Source organism: Acanthochromis polyacanthus, chromosome 19, assembly GCF_021347895.1.
Source record: "Acanthochromis polyacanthus isolate Apoly-LR-REF ecotype Palm Island chromosome 19, KAUST_Apoly_ChrSc, whole genome shotgun sequence".
In the NCBI taxonomy this organism is placed as follows: Eukaryota; Metazoa; Chordata; class Actinopteri; family Pomacentridae; genus Acanthochromis; species Acanthochromis polyacanthus.
In genome coordinates, this window is record NC_067131.1 from 4,884,327 (window position 1) to 4,905,827 (window position 21,501).

At 40.1% G+C, this 21,501-nt stretch overlaps 1 protein-coding gene across 1 annotated transcript; it reads left to right on the forward strand.

Annotated features, from left to right (window-relative positions):
* Positions 1-2,050: 2,050 nt before the first annotated feature.
* On the forward strand, positions 2,051-20,261 carry dhx8 (DEAH (Asp-Glu-Ala-His) box polypeptide 8). Its single transcript, XM_022219962.2, is given in 24 exon segments — positions 2,051-2,089; positions 2,091-2,223; positions 2,500-2,585; positions 2,751-2,823; positions 4,382-4,467; positions 6,351-6,457; positions 6,627-7,001; positions 8,159-8,303; positions 8,500-8,706; positions 8,796-8,883; positions 9,691-9,788; positions 11,005-11,152; positions 11,622-11,803; positions 12,240-12,434; positions 13,697-13,882; positions 13,971-14,181; positions 14,402-14,583; positions 16,326-16,466; positions 16,558-16,713; positions 16,876-17,013; positions 17,678-17,806; positions 18,077-18,273; positions 18,352-18,531; positions 19,591-20,261. Coding segments are annotated over 24 exon segments (3,687 nt in total). The 5' UTR covers positions 2,051-2,065; the 3' UTR covers positions 19,811-20,261.
* Positions 20,262-21,501: the final 1,240 nt, after the last annotated feature.

Sequence of the window (21,501 nt, forward strand, 5' to 3'; positions counted from 1 at the left end):
CAATATAGCTCTGAAAAACAAGTCTGAAGCAAATGTGTGGACTTGGTACAAAGGTCATGAGTGGAAATCAGAGTGTCTGTGACAGCTCAGAAGGACTTTGCATAATGTCAACCTCTATAGACAACGTAAAGGAAAAAACATTCCTTGCTGTTCAGTACAAAACTGCAGGAAAAAAGCTTTGTTCAAAGGCAGAAAATGAAGCCCGATGAATATTGGGAACGCAATCTGGGATCAGATGAGACCAAAATAAACATCAAACTAATAATAGTCTGGTATGAACCTGGCCAGGACTTACCACAGTGATTGCATAGTCCTCACAGTGAAGAACGAAAGTGATGATATCGAGTTGCATTAGTGCAAAACTTATTGGGGAGATGGTATTTAGAGATTCTCCATGAATGCCAGTGGATAAACCAGAATACAGGCTGACAAGATGACTTCCAGTCCGTAGAAACTGGGATTCTATCGATGATGTCCAAGAAAAAAAACTTCTTCAGCACAAAACTGCCAAATGAAATTTTGTTAAAAGACATAAAAAGAAACCTGATGAATGTTGTTCGAACATTCTTTGTTCAGATGAGATAAATTTGTTTAACTCAGATGGAGTCTAGTGTGTTCAGTATGAACCTGGCCAGAACTACAACAGTGAATGCATAGTCCTGACAGTGAAACACAGAGGTGGGAGTGTGGTGACATGGGGCTGTATGAGTGCAAAAGGGGAGATGAAATTTGTAGATTGTCCATGAATGCCTGAGGATATACCAGAATAATAACTGACAAGATGATTCCCAGTCTGCAGAGGATTGGCAGAAGAAGAATATTCTGGCACAATAACCATTCACAGCACTTTGCCAAAACCACACAAGAGTCAAAAAGGTGAAAACGTGGTATGGTATCTGGCTTAAAACCAATAGACCATCTTTGTGTTATTTTAAGGAAAAAGGTAGAACACAAACCCTCCAGCAAAGAGCAGAACATCTCCAGAAATGTGGCATCCTAAATAAAGGTGAAAGTACTGAAAAAAATTAAAGTTTCTAGTAATTTATGGTAAAGTGAGTTTTGTTGCATTGGGTTCCTGTGTTTTAAATACAGTAAACTGTTAGTTTTTGTTTTTACATCAGAGCAACCACCTTTAGTTCAGACTAGAACTAATTTAAATACAGTAAGGTTATATAACGTCTATTTATTTGATATTAAAGTGGCATGTATCACATTTGTTTGACTATGTGGCATTAAAATACAAACAAACATTGACAGATATAGATGTTTTTTGCAACTGTGGGCCTTTTAGGGTTAACAGAGTTCCTCAAACAAGGACCAGGTGGTCGAATAAGTAGAGAAACATATGGGCTGAAAACCTTCCAGAACTTTTGATTTGATAGATCACTTTTACAACATGAACTGTTTTCACAGTCTGCGACCAAAACCCGAGAAGAAAGATTGGTATGTCCCAGTAACCCAGGTGGAGTAATTTACTGTGGTTTTAATTCTAGAAGACTCTCTCCATCCTGGACAACACCCAACACTCTGCACAGGACTGGCACCAGGGAGAGGAGTGTGTTCACCTCCAGGCTACTGTCTCCTTTGTGAGATTAATAAAGTCTATCTTATCTTATCTTATCTTATCTGAGTTAATATTTCTATAGACTTTAAAATTAGAAGTTTGATTTTTTTATAGTATTGTGCAGCATGTTTTTCAGACCATATATTAACCTTTAATGCTAATGTTACTAACTGGCCTGTCTGGTCTTTTTGTTATTTCTGGTGATGTATGTAAGCTGCTGATCACTTGAATTTGAATTTTATTATTAAAGTATCTATCTATCTATCTATCTATCTATCTATCTATCTATCTATCTATCTATCTATCTATCTATCTATCTATCTATCTATCTATCTATCTATCTATCTATCTATCTATCTATCTATCTATCTATCTATCTATCTATCTATCTATCTATCGTCAGGAGTATTATCGCCATCGTGCGGTGGGAAGGGAAAACAACAGAACAGACAAACGTGTCATTACGTAAGCAAGCGGAAACGGAAGTTGCCCACATCCAATATGTCCGCCGTCGTCTACGTTCCGTGAACAAAAACACGACTCGTGGAGGATGGCAGACGGCGGAGTGGACGAGCTTTCGCAGCTAGAATATTTGTCTTTGGTGTCTAAAGTGTGTACGGAGCTCGACAACCATCTGGGAATAAGTGACAAAGATTTAGGTGGGTATTTTCTGCCGCGGAATTGTAAACAAACCCCAGTTAGCTAGCTGAAGCTAACCAACTAGCTGTTGTTGGCCACCTACTCGAAGTGCTTTTGGACTCCAAACGTTAAAAAATAACGTTAAACAGATTCAAAAACATTACATAGAATCTCACTGTTGTTTAAGTTAGTGTTTTGTGTCATTTTTTAAAGCCGCGTGGTGATCTTTCGTCGACTTTTACAAGTGTAAGCTAACGTCCAGTTCGATGTTAATTTCTTGTGTTTTTGCTCCACAGCTGAATTTGTCATCAGCCTCGCAGAAAAACAAACGAGCTTCGATGGATTCAAAGCTCTCTTGGTTCAAAATGGAGCCGAATTCACAGTAAGTTATCCCTTTTAGTAAGTTGCTATGCTAATCCCTAGTTAGTTAAACCTGGCAACTAACTTTGTGTTTATTGTAGGATTCTCTCATCAGTAACGAATTTTATGTTGTGTTTATTGTAGGATTCTCTCATCAGTAACTAACTTTTTGCTGTATTTATTGTAGGATTCTCTCATCAGTAACCTGCTCAGGCTCATCCAGACTATGCGACCTCCATCCAAGGCATCTACAAGTAAAGGTAAGTTGGTGCGACTAATACAATCCGACTTTATTTATTATTCAGCACCTCAATTCGCTTTGCAGAACCCACATGCCCGAATCCCCAGAGCAGCCCTAAGGCAACAGTGACCAGAAAAAAAAAAACCCTTTTAACGGGAAAAAAATCTTGATCAGAACCCGGCTGATATGGGGGCACCCATGGGGAGTGAATGCAATGCAATAACGGTATATATAGTAAGTACATTGGTAACTAGAAATGGGCTCAGTACATCAAGACAGGTCCCCCAGCAGGCTCGGTCTATAGCAGCTGAACTAGGGGCATAACTAAGAGACGTCCAAGAAGAAGTCAGTTGTGCAAATGAAGACTACAGCTGACTCCCTCAGGGTCACCCAAGTCAGCCCAAACTTTAAGATTTGTCAAAAAGGAAGGTTTTAAGCCTGGTCTTAAAATTAGAGAGGGTGTCCGTGTCAAGAACCCAAACTGGGAGCTGGTTCCACAGGAGTGGAGCTGATAACTGAAGGCTCTGCCTCCCACTCTGCTTTTTGAAATTCTGGGAACAACAAGTTAGCTTCCTGTTTACCCTGTCCATGGACTTCTGTAATGATGTAGTACATAATGTAGGTTTTTACACTTATTGTTTAACCCTCTACAATTCTCCTGTCACATTTTTACTCACTCTAGGCTCATTTTTCTCTCCAATTTAAAGTCCTGCACTTCTATTGTAACAACAAATCAACGGCCAGTCGTACAGAAAAATGTGTTTTGTGCTTTATAACAGTTCTAATTCATAGAAAAGAAACAAAGCTGATTTTCATGCGTGTCTAAAAAACATAGAGAACATATTTTTCCTCACAGGTGTTAGCACTGCTTCAGTAAACAATGATGGCTCTGCATAATATAGGCACTTAAATTTTAAATTTTTGTCCAGACTGTCTCCTCTCTGCTCTGTGTGCATAGTCTGCAGTCAAACCTGAAAATCAGTGAAATTTTGGTCTCATCTGAGTCTCAAATGGCTTTGTAGTTGTGCCAAGGAGCCCAGAAATATTTTTGATTTAGCAGGATCTAAAGCAAACGGTTTGTCTTTAGCAACTTTTAAAATAAGACATGTCATGTCTTTAATGAAATATAATACTTTTAAGCTTAGATTTTGTTAAAAAAAATGGCAAAATGGCACAGCACAGATGCGTTTTAAAAGGAAACTTTAAAATCAGTGTTTTTCTTTTCCGTTTTCACTGGTTCTGATAAATAGTGTAATTTATATTTTTCCCAACACTAACTTGCCTTTTAAACCCTCTGGTGAGTTTTGAGGTTTAGATGGTGAAGTTTGTTCAGATAAATGTGTATTATAAATAATCTTGTAGGGTCTTAATTGTAATATTTAAATTTGTTTTGTAACCACAATCTTGTCAGTCTATTGGAGCTCAGTGCCTCTTGTGTTTTTCAGGGTTTTGGACAACAGCTGTATTAAATGCATGCTGCTGCTCCCAAAAAAGAGCTTCTACGCTCCAAAAATAAGAGTAGATTCCTCGTTTTGGATTAATTAACATGTAATACAATGAATATGTTCCTTTTTTAGCCTCTGAGCTGAAGCCGAAGTCAGAGAAAGACAAGCTGAAGGAGATGTTTCCTGCTCTGTGTCGACCAAATGATCCAGCTCCAAAGGTACGTGGCTTTAGCACATTATTCATCAGTGGTTTCTGTTTGACCTTTAACGCTGCTGTTACCATCATGAGAAGACAGGATCTTTACACATGCACTGATAGTTGGTGTTGGGCTTCTTCTGATAATATTGAAAGAACAGAATTAAATCTGAAAACCGACACTGAGATCTCTTTGCAGCATAAATGTGTACAATGATTTTGGGCCACTGCCAAGAGAGGTTGTGTAATTCTTTGTGATGATCCCAGCCATTAAAACACTCTTCTCTAATATATGATAATTAATGCATTTTAAGTGCACCGTTTTTCCAAATGTGCCTCAGGGCTGCTATGTGACTCATTTTCACTTCTACACCTTTAACTCTCTGATGAGTTGTCGTTACAGGTGAATTATATATATTATGCATACAACTCGCAGCATTCTTGTAAAACTCAGTCTCATATCTGTTCTGCTGCCTGATTATCAATTAAATTCCCTCCACTGACTCTGTGTGCTATTTAAAATTGATGTTAAGATTCTATTGATCTTATCTAAAGCTCGTCAGGGTCCAAGCTGTAGATTCCAGATGTGCAGCCTTAGATCCTCAAGTAGAGAGTACTTTTATTTTCTTAAACTCCATTTTTCAGCCTTTCCTTGTTTTTTCTTTACTCTCACTTTGCTTTCATTATATTTATGAATTTTATTTTGCTCTTTCAAATCGTATCTGTACTTCTTCTTTCTGTTAATGGCATTTTTGGTGCTTTTAGTGTTTTATTAGTATTCATTCATCTGTATTGAAATCCAGTATTTTTGAATCTTTTAATGTGTTTAACTGCATTTATTTACTTTTTTGCTTCTTTCTGTTAGGCCTGAGTAGCTTTCTGTTGTAATGTTGTCTTCTCCTCCTCCTTCTTCTTATTTAATTCTTATATTATGGTAAAGCTAAGCTATAATGTTGTTTCACACCTTATTAACCCTTTAAGCTTCAGTCAATTCCAGCCGTTTTCAGTACAAAAAATCGCTAATATTCTGTTTTTAAATAAAAAAAAATTACGAAAAATACAGGGAATATTGGACGGGCATCGTGAGGTGCTTTTCCTTGAAAAGGACCAATTCGGGGATTTTATACCGACTTCCGGACATGTTTTGGACAAAATAGTTTCCTGGCTTGTGTCGTCTGGATGTAAAAGGTTGGATTATGGTCGTTTTTTGTGGAATCTTTTTTTTGTGTATAATAATGAACCCGGAAATGTGAGTCGCGCTGTGTGCGTTGAAGCCGTGTACAGAGAACGGATGGATGAATATTTGTTTTTGTCGGACAAATGTGTTTTTCTCACCCGCTGTGGTAATCGCATCTGAAAGTGGTTTATACCGGCAGATTCATGAGAATCTAAGCTTTCCATCAGCGTATAGTGTTTGTATAATCGTGTTTGCAGCCGTCGGACATTCTTGAAATTCCTATGCAAATTAGTAGGTGTACCGCCGGCGGTACACTGAAGCTTAAAGGGTTAAACACCCTAAAACTTTCAACTTTGACTCCACTCACCGCCTTTAAGCTTCAACTCCAACAGAGTGTAGTTGACCGTTGCTCCTGCTGATCACGTTGGACTTTATGTACATATATACATATATATACACAAACTTTCTACACATCTTTTTCGCTCACATGCATATGCTCCCATGCATATGCTCCCATGCTTCTGCCTTGTTTACTTTTGTTCTATATGTCTATTTGTGTCTGTTGTTCACATGTGTACTTGTTCTTGCAGGCTCCTCTTGGCTAGGTCATGTTTTCAAACAACTTTTCTCAGATATTTTTACCTGATAAAATAAAGGTCAAATAAATAACAAATGTCACCAGAGACGTTGATTATGATGCTGTCTTTTTGTTTTACTCATTTTAACAGAGGCTTCTGGATGAAGATGACGTGAAAGTCGCAGCCGATGCCATGAAGGAGCTGGAAATGTTTATGCCCAGCGTCAGCGGGACGGACTCCAAAGGCAGCAAGAGCAAGTAAGACGACAGACACTGTTCACATTTTGTCTTCTGGAATAAGAAAATGTACATATGAAGCAAAAATATTATGTCTAGGAAAGATCTGTGAGGGTGAAATGAGTTTAAATCATAGCGACAGTGAGTTGTGATGTTTGCTTTTGTGCTCTTTCACGACTTATTCTCACAGGACAGAAAAAAGCAGGCGACACAGCCGAAGTCGCAGCCGAAGCAGAGACAGAGACCGACACCGAGACAGAGATCGTGAGAAGGACAGAAAGAGGCGACATCGCTCTCGGTCCAGATCCAGATCTCGCTCCAGAGACCGAGACCGGCACAGAGAGCGAGACCGAGATAGAGATCGCGGCAAAAGACGAGACAAGACCTCCCGCTGGTCCGATCGCTCGCCGAGTCCCAGGAAAGAGCAAGACAGAGACTCTGACCGCTGGAAGGACAAACATGTGGATCGGCCTCCCCCAGAGGAGCCGTCAGTCGGTGACATCTACAACGGAAAAGTCACCAGCATCATGCAGTTCGGATGCTTTGTTCAGCTGGAGGGACTAAGGTCAGTATTAAGTCACTAATGTTTCCGATAACTTAGCTCCGGAATTAGCCGCCTTTCCCAGCTCTCTCTACTGCTGACTCTCAGCCAATCAGAGGTGAGCTCACTAAACATGGGACGTTCACTGACATTAGGTAAATCTGGAACTGAACAATAAACATTGAAACCTATATCAATCCGTTACAATATTCTGTTATCTTCTTGTAAAATGATTCGTACATGGATGAAAGTCGTTGGTATTCATGACTTTTCCGAAGAACTGATCGATATCATAACGGCTTTAGCTCAAAAACGTTCATCATGTCTTCTTGTTGATATTTGACTATCCAGCAAGGTATTTAACATCTATCTATTCACGGTCTGAACGAAAGAATCAGAAACCAAAAAAAAAGTAACAGCTTTGTTTCCATTTTTACCAACTTGTGGTGAAAATCGACTTGCGTAGATCAGTAGGAACGGAACTCTGATGTAAGTCGAGGATCCCTAACCTTGCCAGCAAGTTGATTTCTCGCGATATTTGTGAGTTCACAAATCTCTCATGAAACCATCTTGCTCCGCTCCCGCCTTCACTTTTCGTACTGAACCAAGTTGGTTCGGGCCAATCACGCAGCAGTATTCGTGTGTGTGGCGGCATATCCGGGTGTGACGACGACACCAAGCGCCAGTAGATCAAAACAAACACGGCAACGGAGGACAACGATCGTGTAGATGCTGCTATTAAGTCAGTTTTAGCTGAATCTCCTGTCGCTTCTTTGAAGGAAGAACAACGAGAGGCGCTTTGCGCATTTCTGGATGGTAAAGATGTTTGTGCTTTTTTACCTACGGGTTTTGGTATGAGTTTAATCTACCAATTGGCTCCGCTCGTTGTGAAGATCCCGCGATTGGCTAAAAACAAACCTGTCAGAGGCGGGACATACTGTTGCATTGTCCAATCCGTGCCTCTTTCCTCCGAACGGATTTACATGGAGCGGTCCCAGATTGATATTGTGGAGTACTATCAAGTACTACACAATTATTAATGTGGCTATTGCCAGGTTAGAGGACCCCCTGTAGTCTAAACTTCTATGTGCAACTGTTGGTCATGAAGAGGTGTCACTTCTTTTGCTCCGGCTGTTATTTCATTCAGAAACTCAACCATGGTTGTGCTTCTTCATTTTCAGGAAACGTTGGGAGGGTTTGGTCCACATTTCTGAGCTGCGTAGGGAGGGCCGAGTGGCCAACGTGGCCGATGTTGTCAGCAAAGGACAAAGAGTCAAAGTCAAGGTTCTGTCATTCACCGGCTCCAAGACCAGCCTCAGTATGAAGGTAAGGAAACACACAACTGTTGTCAATTAATTGAAGGTTGACTTTGTGGGTGAAGCATCTCAGGATGCCGGAAGCTTCTGAGACGAGAAATTGGGATTTTGTTGGCCGCATTAGTTCATAAATAGTTGTATTTTTGTGGTGTATCCTAAAGTGTCGGAATATTTATGGCCTGATTTATTTCTCTTTTGTTTGCCAGGACGTGGACCAGGAGACGGGAGAGGACCTGAACCCCAACAGGAGGAGGAACGTGGGTCCGGACGGTGGAGAGGAAATCTCCATGAGGAATCCCGACCGGCCGAGCAACCTGAACCTGGGTCAAGCCCCCGAGCTGGAGCAGGACGACACTCTGGAGCGCAAGAGGCTCACCAAGATCTCAGACCCAGAGAAGTGGGAGATCAAACAGGTGGGAAGACATTTACAACCGGCAGCAGCTCTATTTGAACCCCTCTGAAGGTTTATTCTGACACACTCATGCCTTTTGTTTTCTCTCAGATGATCGCTGCCAATGTGCTCTCCAAAGAGGAATTCCCCGATTTTGATGATGAGACGGGAATCCTTCCTAAAGTCGATGATGAGGAAGGTAGGAAATTGTTTTATCCTCCCATCAGACTTCTAAACACTTGTTTATATTTCTGTAAAAACTAATGTTAAGCACTTATAGTCTGAGTTTGAAGCTAAAATAGTTTAAACAGATGATTAGTGGCAGTGTTTGATTGATAACTTGTTAAAAACGAGAAACTTTAGTAAGTAATTAACATACGAAAACAAAGTTGCACGACTTATGTAGTGGTTTAATTAGACTTTCTTTGCTAGTCGAGCAAATGTGAGGGGATTGATTGTTGTTTGGAAGCAGGAAAAAACTCAAATCCAACAAAAAGTGAAAATATTCAGTCCCAGGCAGATGTATAAATAGACGGTTACTGTGGCCATCTGTAATAAAATTAATGCAAAATTCACATACGAGAAACTTAACTTGGTGTTTTGATGCATAATAGTAAGACACTAAAGTCTGGAAATTTTATAAAGAAGGAGAAAATAATAAACAAGTAGTTGATGTCGGTCAAGCAAATAGTAAGTCTTACAAGTCAAATGTAACATTTACTATTTCTTCTAAAATTATTTTTAGATGTCAGGCAGAAAATCCAAAGTGTGGAACTATTTGAGAAGTAAAGAACGACATAAGAGGCTCCAGAAAAGTTGTTTGGTTGGTTAAAAAAAATTTTCTGTTTTCAGTCACAGTGCTTAATGCTTCTATTGCACTTTACTAAGACGTCCTGCAGTTGTGCGTTTCTCTGTGCAGCTCAAACCATCTCCTCCTGTCCTTAAATATCTAAAACTTAAATCTGATGGACCACTACTCGGCTGATGAGTTGTTTGTTTCACACAGATGAAGACTTGGAGATCGAGCTGGTGGAAGAAGAACCGCCGTTCCTCAGAGGACACACCAAACAGAGCATGGACATGAGCCCCGTCAAGATCGTCAAGGTAACGAGGAATTCAGTTTGTTGCTTCAGTAACTGGAGAACTAGCTGGAGAAATACATATTTATCATGTAGTTAGGTTGAGAAAGCTGGGAATTGTGTTACATTTAAAGAGGTATTCCCACATGAATGCAGAAAACCACCTTCTGCAGCAGGGTGTCCAACATGTGGTCCGCGGGCCAAACCGTCCCTCCAGAGGGTCCAATCCGGCCCTCAAAGTGTAAAAATTCCAGAGAAGACATTAACTGCAGATTGTAGAACTATAAATATAAAAAATAATTTCTACATCATGACAAGTTGTTTTGATCATAAAGTAAAATTACTAGATTGTTGTTTTGTCATTTTGTGTCTCATTTTTGTTGCTTTGTGTCGAGTTTTTCTTATTTTGTCTCGTTTTTGTCGTTTTACCGTTTCCTTTTTGTCTCGCTTGTTTTTTGTCTCGTTTTCGTCATTTTGTGTTTCGCTTCATCTGTTTTGCGTGTTGTTTTTTTTGTTTTGTTTTTTTGTCCCTCTTGTTTTGTTTGTCCATTTTTTTATTGCTTTGTAACTTTTTGTTTCTTATTGTTTTGATTTTGTTGTTTTGGCTCTCATTTTTGTAATTTGTGTTGTTTTTACCGTTTTGTGTTTCCTTTTAGTTTCAATTGTGTTTTTTTTGTCCATATTTTTGTTGTTTTTTCCATTTTTGTCATTTTTTTTCGTTTGTGTCAATGTTTTTGTCACTTTCTAACTTTTTTGACCATTTTTTTGTTTTGTTTCGTATCTTTTGTCTAATTTTTGTCATTTTGTGTCTTGTTTTTGTTTTTTGTCGTTTGTCTCATGTTCTTGTTTTTTTCTTTTTGTCTTGCTTGTGGTTTTTTGTCATTTTTTTGTAGGTTTTTTCCTTTTATTTGTCTTTTTTTTGTCTCATTTGTGTCCATTTTTGTTGCCTTGTAACTTTTGTGGCAAATTTTTTCGTCTCTTGTTTTGTTTCGTCTTGTTTCTCATTTTTGTCATTTTGTGTCTCATTTTCGTACTATTTTATCATTGTTATTGCTATCTATCAGTTACTGTGCTCTGATCTACTGAAGATCAAATGTGGTCCTGAACTAAGATGAGTTTTACACCCCTCATGTACAGCGTTGCTCTAGTTGCTTTAGGTGCGGATTTTTTCATTAGACCACAACCTGTTTAATCTGAATTCCAGTCTTAATGAGCGCTGCATGTTTCCGTCCTCTCCACAGAATCCAGACGGCTCGCTGTCCCAGGCAGCCATGATGCAGAGCGCCTTGGCGAAGGAGAGGCGAGAGCTGAAGCAGGCGGCGCGTGAGGCTGAGATGGACTCCATCCCCATGGGCCTGAACAAACACTGGGTCGACCCGCTGCCAGACGGTAAGAAATCTATCTGATGAGCTCATTAAGATGTCACGTCAGCGTGTGAACAATAAAAAAAAAAAAAAAACATCTGCTGGCTGGAAATTGGCGTGTTGATTATGTTGTTTTTTCTTGCTTTTGGCTGCTGAGCTTTAAATATCAGGATTAATTTTGCCGTGCAGCTTTATCAAAACCACAGCTCAGCTGGAGTCAGACTTCTTCCATGCTGGCAGACAGCAACCCTCAGGCTCTCTCAGTCCTGGTGATGGTTATCTGGCTTCCTGCAACCCCCCATCTGGCCGGATGGAAAAGTCTTTCCACGGTTCAGTGTGCCTCCTTGGCCCTGAGGTGGTCGAGACAGTTTCCATGGGTGGGCATTGTGCTGCCGTAGCCCCGCAGAGCTGGCCGTGACGTCACAGTTTATGTGACGAGGGTTTAGATGAAGCTTTTTTTTTTTTTTTTAATTTCTTCCACTCCTCTGTTCCAGCCGACGGGAGGCAGATTGCCGCCAACATGAGGGGCATTGGCATGATGCCTAACGACATCCCAGAGTGGAAGAAGCACGCTTTTGGAGGGAACAAGGCCTCGTACGGAAAGAAGACGCAGCTCTCCATCCTGGAGCAGAGGGAAAGTCTGCCCATCTACAAGCTGAAGGAGCAGCTCATTCAGGTTCATCTCCCTTTAAATCTAAAAGGTTTCCACCTGCTGCCTTCATTCTAAAATGTGTTATTGTCCAGCATCTCCAGAACCTACAGCATATTATTTCCTCTGTGCTGAAAAAAGTCCCACTATGTTCTCAGAGTTTTGACATCAACTCGTTCTCCCTTTTTCTAATTGACTCTGATGAGCTTCTTTTGTAAATGTGATTATCCTTTAACAAGCAGATGTTGATGCTTACACTCATTTATGTTTTTTTTTTTAAAGATGCATCAAACAGAAACATCTGCCAAATGCAAATGAGCAGTTTCTGTCTTCATTTTAGTTTTTTAAATTCTCTCTTCTGCTGCTGATGAAGCGTTTTATCACAACACTCCCTGTGGCAGAGTGATTTTAGCTTCGTTTCTGTCCACATTAAGATAAAAACCTCTCTGTCTCCGTGCTGCAGGCTGTTCACGACAACCAGATCCTGATCGTCATCGGAGAGACGGGTTCTGGTAAAACCACGCAGATCACTCAGTACCTGGCCGAGGCCGGCTACACCACCAGGGGGAAGATCGGCTGTACGCAGCCCCGACGTGTTGCCGCCATGTCGGTGGCCAAAAGAGTCTCTGAGGAGTACGGATGTTGTCTGGGACAGGAAGTGAGTCATCGGAATTACACTCAGATCTTTTACTGAGGGCGTGTATTTAAATCCAGGATGTTATCAGCTATTGATCGACCGAAATGCTGATGACTGATATCTGGGGTCGATTTATATTTAATGTAGTGTTCGGACAGCAGAGAAGCTTTCATTCATAACTAGACTTCTTCGTAAATAAGGGTGACTGTAACTGAACGTGTAATATAGAGATTGAACTGATTAAACTATCTATTTTAGTTATTATAATCATTTTATTTATATAGCAGCCTTAAGAACAGCGTTCACAAAGTGCTTTGACAATCAAACAAGATATAAGAGACAAGTCAGAGCAGTCAATTAAAATAAAAGTAGGAATGACAATAAATTAAGTGAATAATTAACTAGATTTATATCAAACAGAGGAATTAGGAAGTTTAAAAATATTAAAGACAAGATTGAGGGTTAAAGTTAGAAATTAGTAATCAGAAAACCTACTGTAAAGAATTATTGAGATGACATCACACCAAAGAACCGAGCAGCTAAAAGTCAAATAAAACAAGAGAGAACATCTGAAATGGACAGAACATAATACAGAATAAAACACTTAAATAGAGCTAAAACTTAACTTCACATAAAAGTCAGTCTGTAAAAGTGGGTTTTCTGAAGTGATTTAAAAGAAGTTTCTGACTCTGAAAGCTTCATCTCCTCAGGTAGGCCGTTCCAAAGTCAAGGTCCTGATGGATGAATCTCTGCATTATTCGATATTTTCTTAATATTTCACTATTCAGGTCCATATCTTAAAATAATTGTTGTTTTCCAAACGCTCTTTCAGGTTAATCTGTGGCTGCCTGCTAACTTAGCTGCTAGCCGTTAGCATAGCATTAGCCACTGCTAGAGGAGCTACTTTCCTTGTTTGCCTTTCTGGTTCAGTTTTAGCTGAGACACATTCCCGTGACCTGAAGTAGCACATTTAATTTAGAAATAATCTGTAAAATCACCACGTTGAGACACATCGTCTTCTTATGCTGGTGTTCGGAGCAGAATAGGCTCGAGCAAATTCATATTTGTTTCCACTCTGTTTGGCCTCATTCATTTTGTTGGTTAGTTTGGTAATCTCAGGCAGCACATTGTTGAGCTCTGCCGCCTCTCTCTGGCCCTTCACTATGACCGGAAACGCAGCCAAACGAGCCAGTACCGTTCCTACAGCAATGGCTGTAGCTAATCGCCACGTTGATCATCGGGCCGTGCAGCTCTGTTGAATCTCTTCGTCTTGTGTTTTCCAGGTGGGCTACACCATCCGTTTTGAGGACTGCACCAGTCCTGAGACGGTAATCAAGTACATGACGGACGGTATGCTGCTGAGAGAGTGTTTGATTGACTCTGAACTGGGCCAGTACGCCATCATCATGTTGGACGAAGCCCACGAGAGGACGATCCACACCGACGTTCTGTTCGGTCTCCTCAAGAAGGTAAGAGAGGCGTAGCTGAGGCTTCTTCTACTCATTTTCTGTCCCAGTATCGTGGTATTTACAGAGATTTTATTTGTGTTTCTCTTAGACCGTCCAGAAGCGCACCGACATGAAGCTGATCGTAACGTCGGCTACGTTGGACGCCGTCAAGTTCTCTCAGTATTTCTACGAAGCGCCCATCTTCACCATCCCAGGAAGAACATATCCAGTGGAGGTTCTGTACACCAAAGAACCTGAGACGGACTACCTGGATGCCAGTCTCATCACCGTCATGCAGATTCATCTTACCGAGCCTCCAGGTGTGACTTTTTTTAATCTTAAATAAAGATGAGGGGAAGTAGGTAGTCAAATGACTGCACTGATTGATTGATTTAGAGTTTTTAAATGTACAGAAAGTTCCCTGAAGCACGTTTGAGTGTTTTTATGTTGCTCTCTGTTGACATATGTCAGTACAGAAGTGGGTTTTTTTTTCTTATATGCGTCCGTGTTAAACATTTTGTGTGTTTTCTCTCCATCCAGGTGACATCCTGGTGTTTTTAACCGGGCAGGAGGAGATCGACACCGCCTGCGAGATCCTGTACGAGAGGATGAAGTCGCTCGGACCCGACGTCCCCGAGCTGATCATCCTGCCGGTTTATTCCGCTCTGCCCAGCGAGATGCAGACCAGGATCTTTGACCCGGCACCCCCAGGCAGCAGAAAGGTGATCCTTAAAACACGTTTGACTTAAAGAGGAGTAGTGGGTTAAAGTGCAGGAAAACAAAGCAGAAAGTAGCTTTTTGAAAACATTACGTCTCACCTCGAAAGACATAAAATAAACAGACGCAAACAGGAGAGAAGCCAGTTTAACGATAAGAAATCTGGATCATAGCAGTAGGGTCAGACTTCCCACCTGACCCTCTCAGAAGGTCGGACAGATATTTCAGATTTTTAGCTGTTCATATTTCATGCATTACATACCATAGCACTTTCATTTTATACAGATCCAGTCCTTAGATAGCCAAATTATACCACATAAAATCTCTAATGGATATGATGATTAGTTTTTGTGTAATGGGTGGTCAAATGGAGCCGTTTAGAAGTTCGTGATGGATAAAATCGCAACTTTGTCATTCTCTGTAACATGCAATCATAAATATAAAGTAAATATTTTCACATTTCTGAGGACTATAGGTCACTGTGAAATGATTCTGAAAATTTCAGATCTCTATCTTTTGTTGTTCAGAAGTTATAGAAGTCTGAAAATGGTTGAAAATTTTAAGTCTTAATTTTGGCTGCAATATTAGGGTACCCCCTAGCTGCTTCAAATGACCATAACTTTGAAACTAATGACAATAAAGCATTCAAATTTTGGATTTTCCCATCATATATAATTTACTAAATGTATGTAAAAACTTAGCAAAATCTGAGAGGGTCAGGTGGGGACCACTGGTTGAAATGATTTGGAATGACCCAGTAGTTTTGACAAAGAGGAGGTAGAGAATGTCTATTCATATGCATATGATGGATCACAGCTTTTAAAAATGAGCCAGCTGGATGTCTCTGTGACATAGAGCCAGGTAGAAATGAATTTATTGTATGAGGAGAACCAGAAGAGCGACATTTTATAGCATTAGTGAACGCTGCGTTACGTCTTAATACCATAAATTTGATATAATACAACTAATATTTATCATTTAATACTGGAGCGTTGATATTTACTGAAACAGAAACTGAGGATCCTCACTAGATCGTCTAATGTAAATCGACAGCTCAGTAATTTAGAAGTTTGCCTACATTAAAGCAGACTTTTGCTGCACAGTTTGCATCTCTGTGGAGCTGAAACCGCCGGCAGCGATCAGCCTCACACATCCCGGATTAGACGTCCAATTTGCAACTCTATCGAATTTCTGGGAGCATAATCCTCCTGAATAAACTGCAGCGTTGAAGTCTGTTCACCTGGGCGTGAAGGCAACCCTGGAGTTAGAGGAAGCGTGGACTGACAGACAAATACAAACAACAAACTGTACAAAAAAAACATTTTATAAGCTCTGCTCCAAAATGCAATAATTTACAGGAAATATCAACTATACATCTGGTGAAAAATAGATTCTGCAAGTTGCTCTTTTATTATTTTATTGCAGGATTGCTCCATGTTTATATTGCACTGTATCCATGTTTAGTTTCTATTTGAAGCATAACATGTCAGGAAACGACTGTTATCTTTCTGCTTTATATGTATAAACGACTTTTCCGTTTATTATTATATTTTTTGCTGAAATATCCAACAGAATATTCAATCTTCTTGTGCAAAAGTAATTTGATGTTAAAGTCACGCTTTGGTATTTCTCGTTAAACTAAGACTTTTTAACACTTTGTGGAAACAAAAGCAGGTAAAAGACACTTTTTCTTAAAGCAGTACTGCTCCAGAACAAATCTAAAACCACTTTTTGTTCTTTTTTCCAGGTCGTCATTGCTACAAACATTGCAGAGACGTCTCTGACCATCGATGGGATCTATTATGTGGTGGATCCCGGCTTCGTCAAGCAGAAAGTGTACAACTCCAAGACCGGCATCGATCAGCTGGTGGTGACCCCCATCTCACAGGTGCAGTATCTTATTATGGGCTTCATACTGCAGTGAAAGAAAACGGAGAGGATTGTGGTTGAAGTTAAAGATTGTATTTGTTTAATTCCAGGCTCAGGCCAAGCAGAGAGCCGGTCGCGCCGGCAGAACCGGACCGGGGAAGTGTTACAGGCTTTACACTGAGAGAGCTTACAGAGACGAGATGCTGACCACAAACGTTCCTGAGATCCAGAGAACCAACTTGGCCAGCACTGTGCTGTCTCTGAAGGTACCATTCATCATCTTATCCTGCATGAAATGTCGTCTGGTGCTTCTAAATTAGCTTAGATTCAAAAGGGACGGGACACTTGGAGAACAGAAAGAAGCTTTCTCAGCCTTGTAGTTCAGATTTGAATCACTGATGTTTCCGTTCTTGTGTTTCCTCGTCCAGGCGATGGGAATCAACGACCTCCTGTCCTTTGACTTCATGGACGCTCCTCCGATGGAGACTCTGATCACAGCCATGGAGCAGCTCTACACCCTGGGAGCTCTGGACGACGAGGGTTTGCTCACCCGGCTGGGGAGGAGGGTGAGGAACATCTACAAATACTTGTTTTTTTTGTCTCAATTTTTGACATTTTCAATCTCTTTGTTGTTTTTTTGTGTCAATTTCCGTCTCTTTCTGTTGTTTTTTCTATTTTTTTGGTCATTTTCAGTCTGTTTTTTTGTGTCTAATTTTTCGTCATTTTCAATCTCTTTTGTTTTGTTTTTGTTTAATTTTTTGCCTTTTTAAATTCCTTTTTCTTTCTTTTTTGTCATTTTCGATCTCTCTTGTGCTTTTGTCTGAATTTTTCAGTCTGTTTTTGTTGTGTTTTTATAATTTTTTTGTCGTTTTCAGTTTCTTTTCGTAGTTTTTTCATCTTTTATCGTTTTCAATTTCTTTTTGTAGTTTTTGTCTAATTTTTTTCATTTTCAATCTCTGAAGTTTTTTGTCTCTTTTTTCAGTCTTTGTTTTTCTCATTTTGTCATTTTCAGTCTTTTTGTCTCATTTTTTTCATTTTCGGTCTTTTTGTAGTTTTTGTCTCATTTTTTTCAATCTCTTTTTGTTTCGTGTCTTTTTCATTATTTTCAGTCTCTTCTTCTTGTCCTACAACATCTACAAATAGTCTCTTACATGCATTTACTAATTAGATAGACTGTACTTTTGTCTTTTTTCCTTAATGTTTAATTTTCGGTGCTCTTCTCTTCAATAGATGGCTGAGTTTCCTCTGGAGCCGATGTTGTGTAAGATGTTGATCATGTCGGTGCATCTGGGCTGCAGTGAGGAGATGCTCACCATCGTGTCCATGCTGTCTGTGCAGAACGTCTTCTACAGGCCCAAGGTATGACCAGAAAAAAACTAACTAGAAATATGTGGATTTGCTCATTTCAAACCTCCTTTTGCTAAATTCTGATCAGAGCTGATCTCGAACTAAATTCGTCTTTGTTGGTGCAGCCCGACTTCAGCAGAGCTTTAAAGTTATGAAGTTTTAAATAAAATTTGAACCACATTCAGAATCACATTCCAGAGCAGAAAAGACGTCAAACGGGTCCAATCATGCCGCGTTTTGGTTCTTCTTGTTCAGTAATTTCCTTTCGTCTTTGCGTTAAAGGACAAGCAGGCGTTGGCCGACCAGAAGAAGGCCAAGTTCCACCAACCTGAAGGCGACCACCTCACCCTGCTGGCCGTCTACAACTCTTGGAAGAACAACAAGTTCTCCAACCCCTGGTGCTACGAGAACTTCATCCAGGCTCGCTCCCTTCGCAGAGCTCAGGACATCCGCAAACAGATGCTGGGAATCATGGACCGGTAAGTTAAACCCACAGAGTCGCATAGAAAAAGGCAGAACCTCGTCAGATGAACTGAACATCCAACTTCTCTCTTCAGGCACAAGCTGGACGTGGTGTCCTGCGGTAAAGCCACGGTGAGAGTCCAGAAAGCCATCTGCAGCGGTTTCTTCAGGAACGCAGCCAAGAAGGATCCACAGGAAGGTTACAGAACCCTGATAGACCAGCAGGTGGTCTACATCCACCCGTCCAGCGCCCTGTTCAACCGGCAGCCAGAGTGGTACGACCACACCAGCAGCTCTGCATGTTTAAACTATCATTTATATATGCTCACTGGCCACTTTATTAGGTACACCTGTATGCATATCTAATCAGCCAATCACATGGCAGCCACTCAATGCGTTTATTCACGTAGACGTGGTCCAGACAAACCTGATGAAACCGAGCATCAGAAAAGGAAGAAAGAGGATTTACGTGATTGAAAATGATGATGAGGCAAAAAACAAAAAAGAGATTGAAAATGAGACAAACACAGAGATTAAAAATACAAAAATAAGACCAAAAACAACAAAGATTGATGTAGGGCTGGGCGATAAATCGAATTAATTCGATTAATTCGCGTTTTTAAAACCTGATGATTTGAAAATTTGCCAAATCGTAAAATCGAGGCGAGCTTAAATATATAACAATACAGATTCTTCTTCTGCCTTTCACGACTTGTGCACTGGCGTTTGCTTCCGCCTCTCATCTCCTTCCGCCAAAACACTCACACCCCCATCATGGCGGACAGAACAGCTGACGAAGAGTTGGTCGTGAGAAAAGGGCCTCATCTTACATCGATTATATGGAAATGGTTCGGCTTTGAGCAAACTACAGTCATGTGCAAGGTTTGCAAAAGTACTGTGAAAACGAAGAGTAGCAGCACAACCAACCTCTTTCAGCACCTCTGGCAGAGGCATCCTAAAGATTGGGAAGAGTGCCCCTAGCTACGGGAGAGTGGCATGGCTAGCACTAACCATAGCAAACAGATCGCAAAGAAACAACAAAAATCCATTAAAATCGTAATCGTCCAAGATGACTAAAAAAATCGAGATTTTATGTTTTTGGCCATATCGCCCAGCCCTAGATTGAGGTAACGGTGAAACACCATAGGTCGTAAACCGAGGACCTCCTCTATTCAGACTTGATGTTATCGTGTCAATATGGAGCAAAATCTCTCAGAAACATTTCCAACACCTTGTTGAGAGAATGAAAGGAAGAATGAAGGCAGTTCTGAAGGTAAAAGGGGGTCCAGTGTGCCTAATAAAGTGAACAGTAAATGTATCTATCCTCCTGACAGGGTCGTCTACCACGAGCTGGTCCTGACCACTAAGGAGTACATGCGTGAGGTGACCACCATCGACCCTCGCTGGCTGGTGGAGTTCTCTCCAGCCTTCTTCAAAGTGTCCGACCCGACGCGCCTCAGCAAGCAGAAGAAGCAGCAGCGCCTGGAGCCGCTGTACAACCGATACGAGGAGCCCAACGCCTGGAGGATCTCCAGAGCCTTCAGACGTCGCTAACGTGTCGACGGCGGTGAAGAAGTCCGATGTAGGGCGTCAAACTTTGAATTTCAAGCAGTTTTCAACACTTTTTCCCCCCAAAAAGTAAAATTAAATTGAAAATCTGTTGGGTTTAGGAGGCAAATTCATCAATGTTCTCAGAGGAAATCCACAGTTATTTACTTTTCACAGCACTAGAACAGAAACTAAAGAGAAAGTTCTGTTCATCGAGGTTTTAAAGTCCTCAAAACAATGTATATATATTTCAGCTCTGTAAATTCTAATAGCATAATGTGCCTAAATAAGGACCTGAATGGATTTTAGTGAATCAACTGCTTTTTCTTTCTTTTGTCACTCCTAAAGGATGTATGTTTGATAGATTTTGTACGATAACTTGGAGAACTTTTACTCGTCAGTGTATCTGAATCAATCTGTGAAAATGTGTCCTCATTAAATGCTACATTTTCCTAAATGTCGACTCTGTGATTTTGGAGAAGGATTGTTGATTTCTAGTTAGATTTATCAAACCTCTACGCTCCTATTTGCTTCAACTGCATGTTTGTACTCACTCTAATGGTGTTGTGTGCAAGAGTCGGAGCCACTATGTGCAAAAAATCTGGACAACCAGCAGACTGAGGAAATATTCACTGGATTTGACAAAAAAGTACATTAGAGTTTGCTGTGGTGAAAGCAAACATTTCGTAGAGGAGGATGGTAATAAGTCACAAAAAATGTAAAGAACAAGTAACAAGATGGGTTTAAATTGTAAGTTAGCTTTAATATACGGAGGATACGCACTAAACTTAGACGTACTGAATTGTTGGCATCAGAAAATTCCTAAAGAACCAAAAAGCAAAAGTACTCCTTTAGAATAATGTAAATTTTTTGATTCTAATTATTAACGCAAAATAAGTTCAGGACTTTGATGTTGAAGCCGATAAAACCTTTTTTAATGGCTTTATCTCTGCTGGCTGTTTTGTCAGTTTCTCTTCAGAGTTTAATCTGTAATATCTCAATTTATTTGTTGAAGATATTTTGAATTTCCATTGGGATTAATAAAATATCTATCTTGTGGCGCTCATTTGAGCTTTAACTGTTTTAAGTCTTATTAGAAAATATTCAGAAGTTAAATGCTAAAGTGTAAGTCATATTTTTGTTATTGTTATCCCTGCTGCATTAATGTGTGAGCTGAATTTTAACCGTGCTTCTGATGGTCTCTAACAATTTCTGTTTTAATTGTGAAAATAATTACTTATCACTACAAAATATTGCCAAGGAAGAAGCTCATTTCTCAAGTACAACGTTTCATAAAATATGAATGAGCAGTATTCAAATTCTTTAATACCACTCTGAAAATACTCTTTTAGCTAAAGTCATGCATTCAAAACCTCACTTAATTAAAGGTACTGAAGTATTATTGAGAAAATTCACAAAGTTAAAATACTTATTTCACAGAAACCATTTTCCTTATTATTGTTGCACTGTTTTTTCAAGTGTTTTTTGACGAAAAATTGTAATTAACGCAGTTAACCCTACTGTAATGGAGTATTAAGTGTCCCATTTTTCTCTGAATTGTAGTAGAGCAGAAGTATAAAGTCAAAGTTACTTAAGTAAATGTACTTAGTTACTTTCTACAACTGGTAACTAGAAAAGCACTCAGAGAGTGCAGACCTCCGCCAAGGATAGAGAGGAAAACATGAAACCTGTGCAGT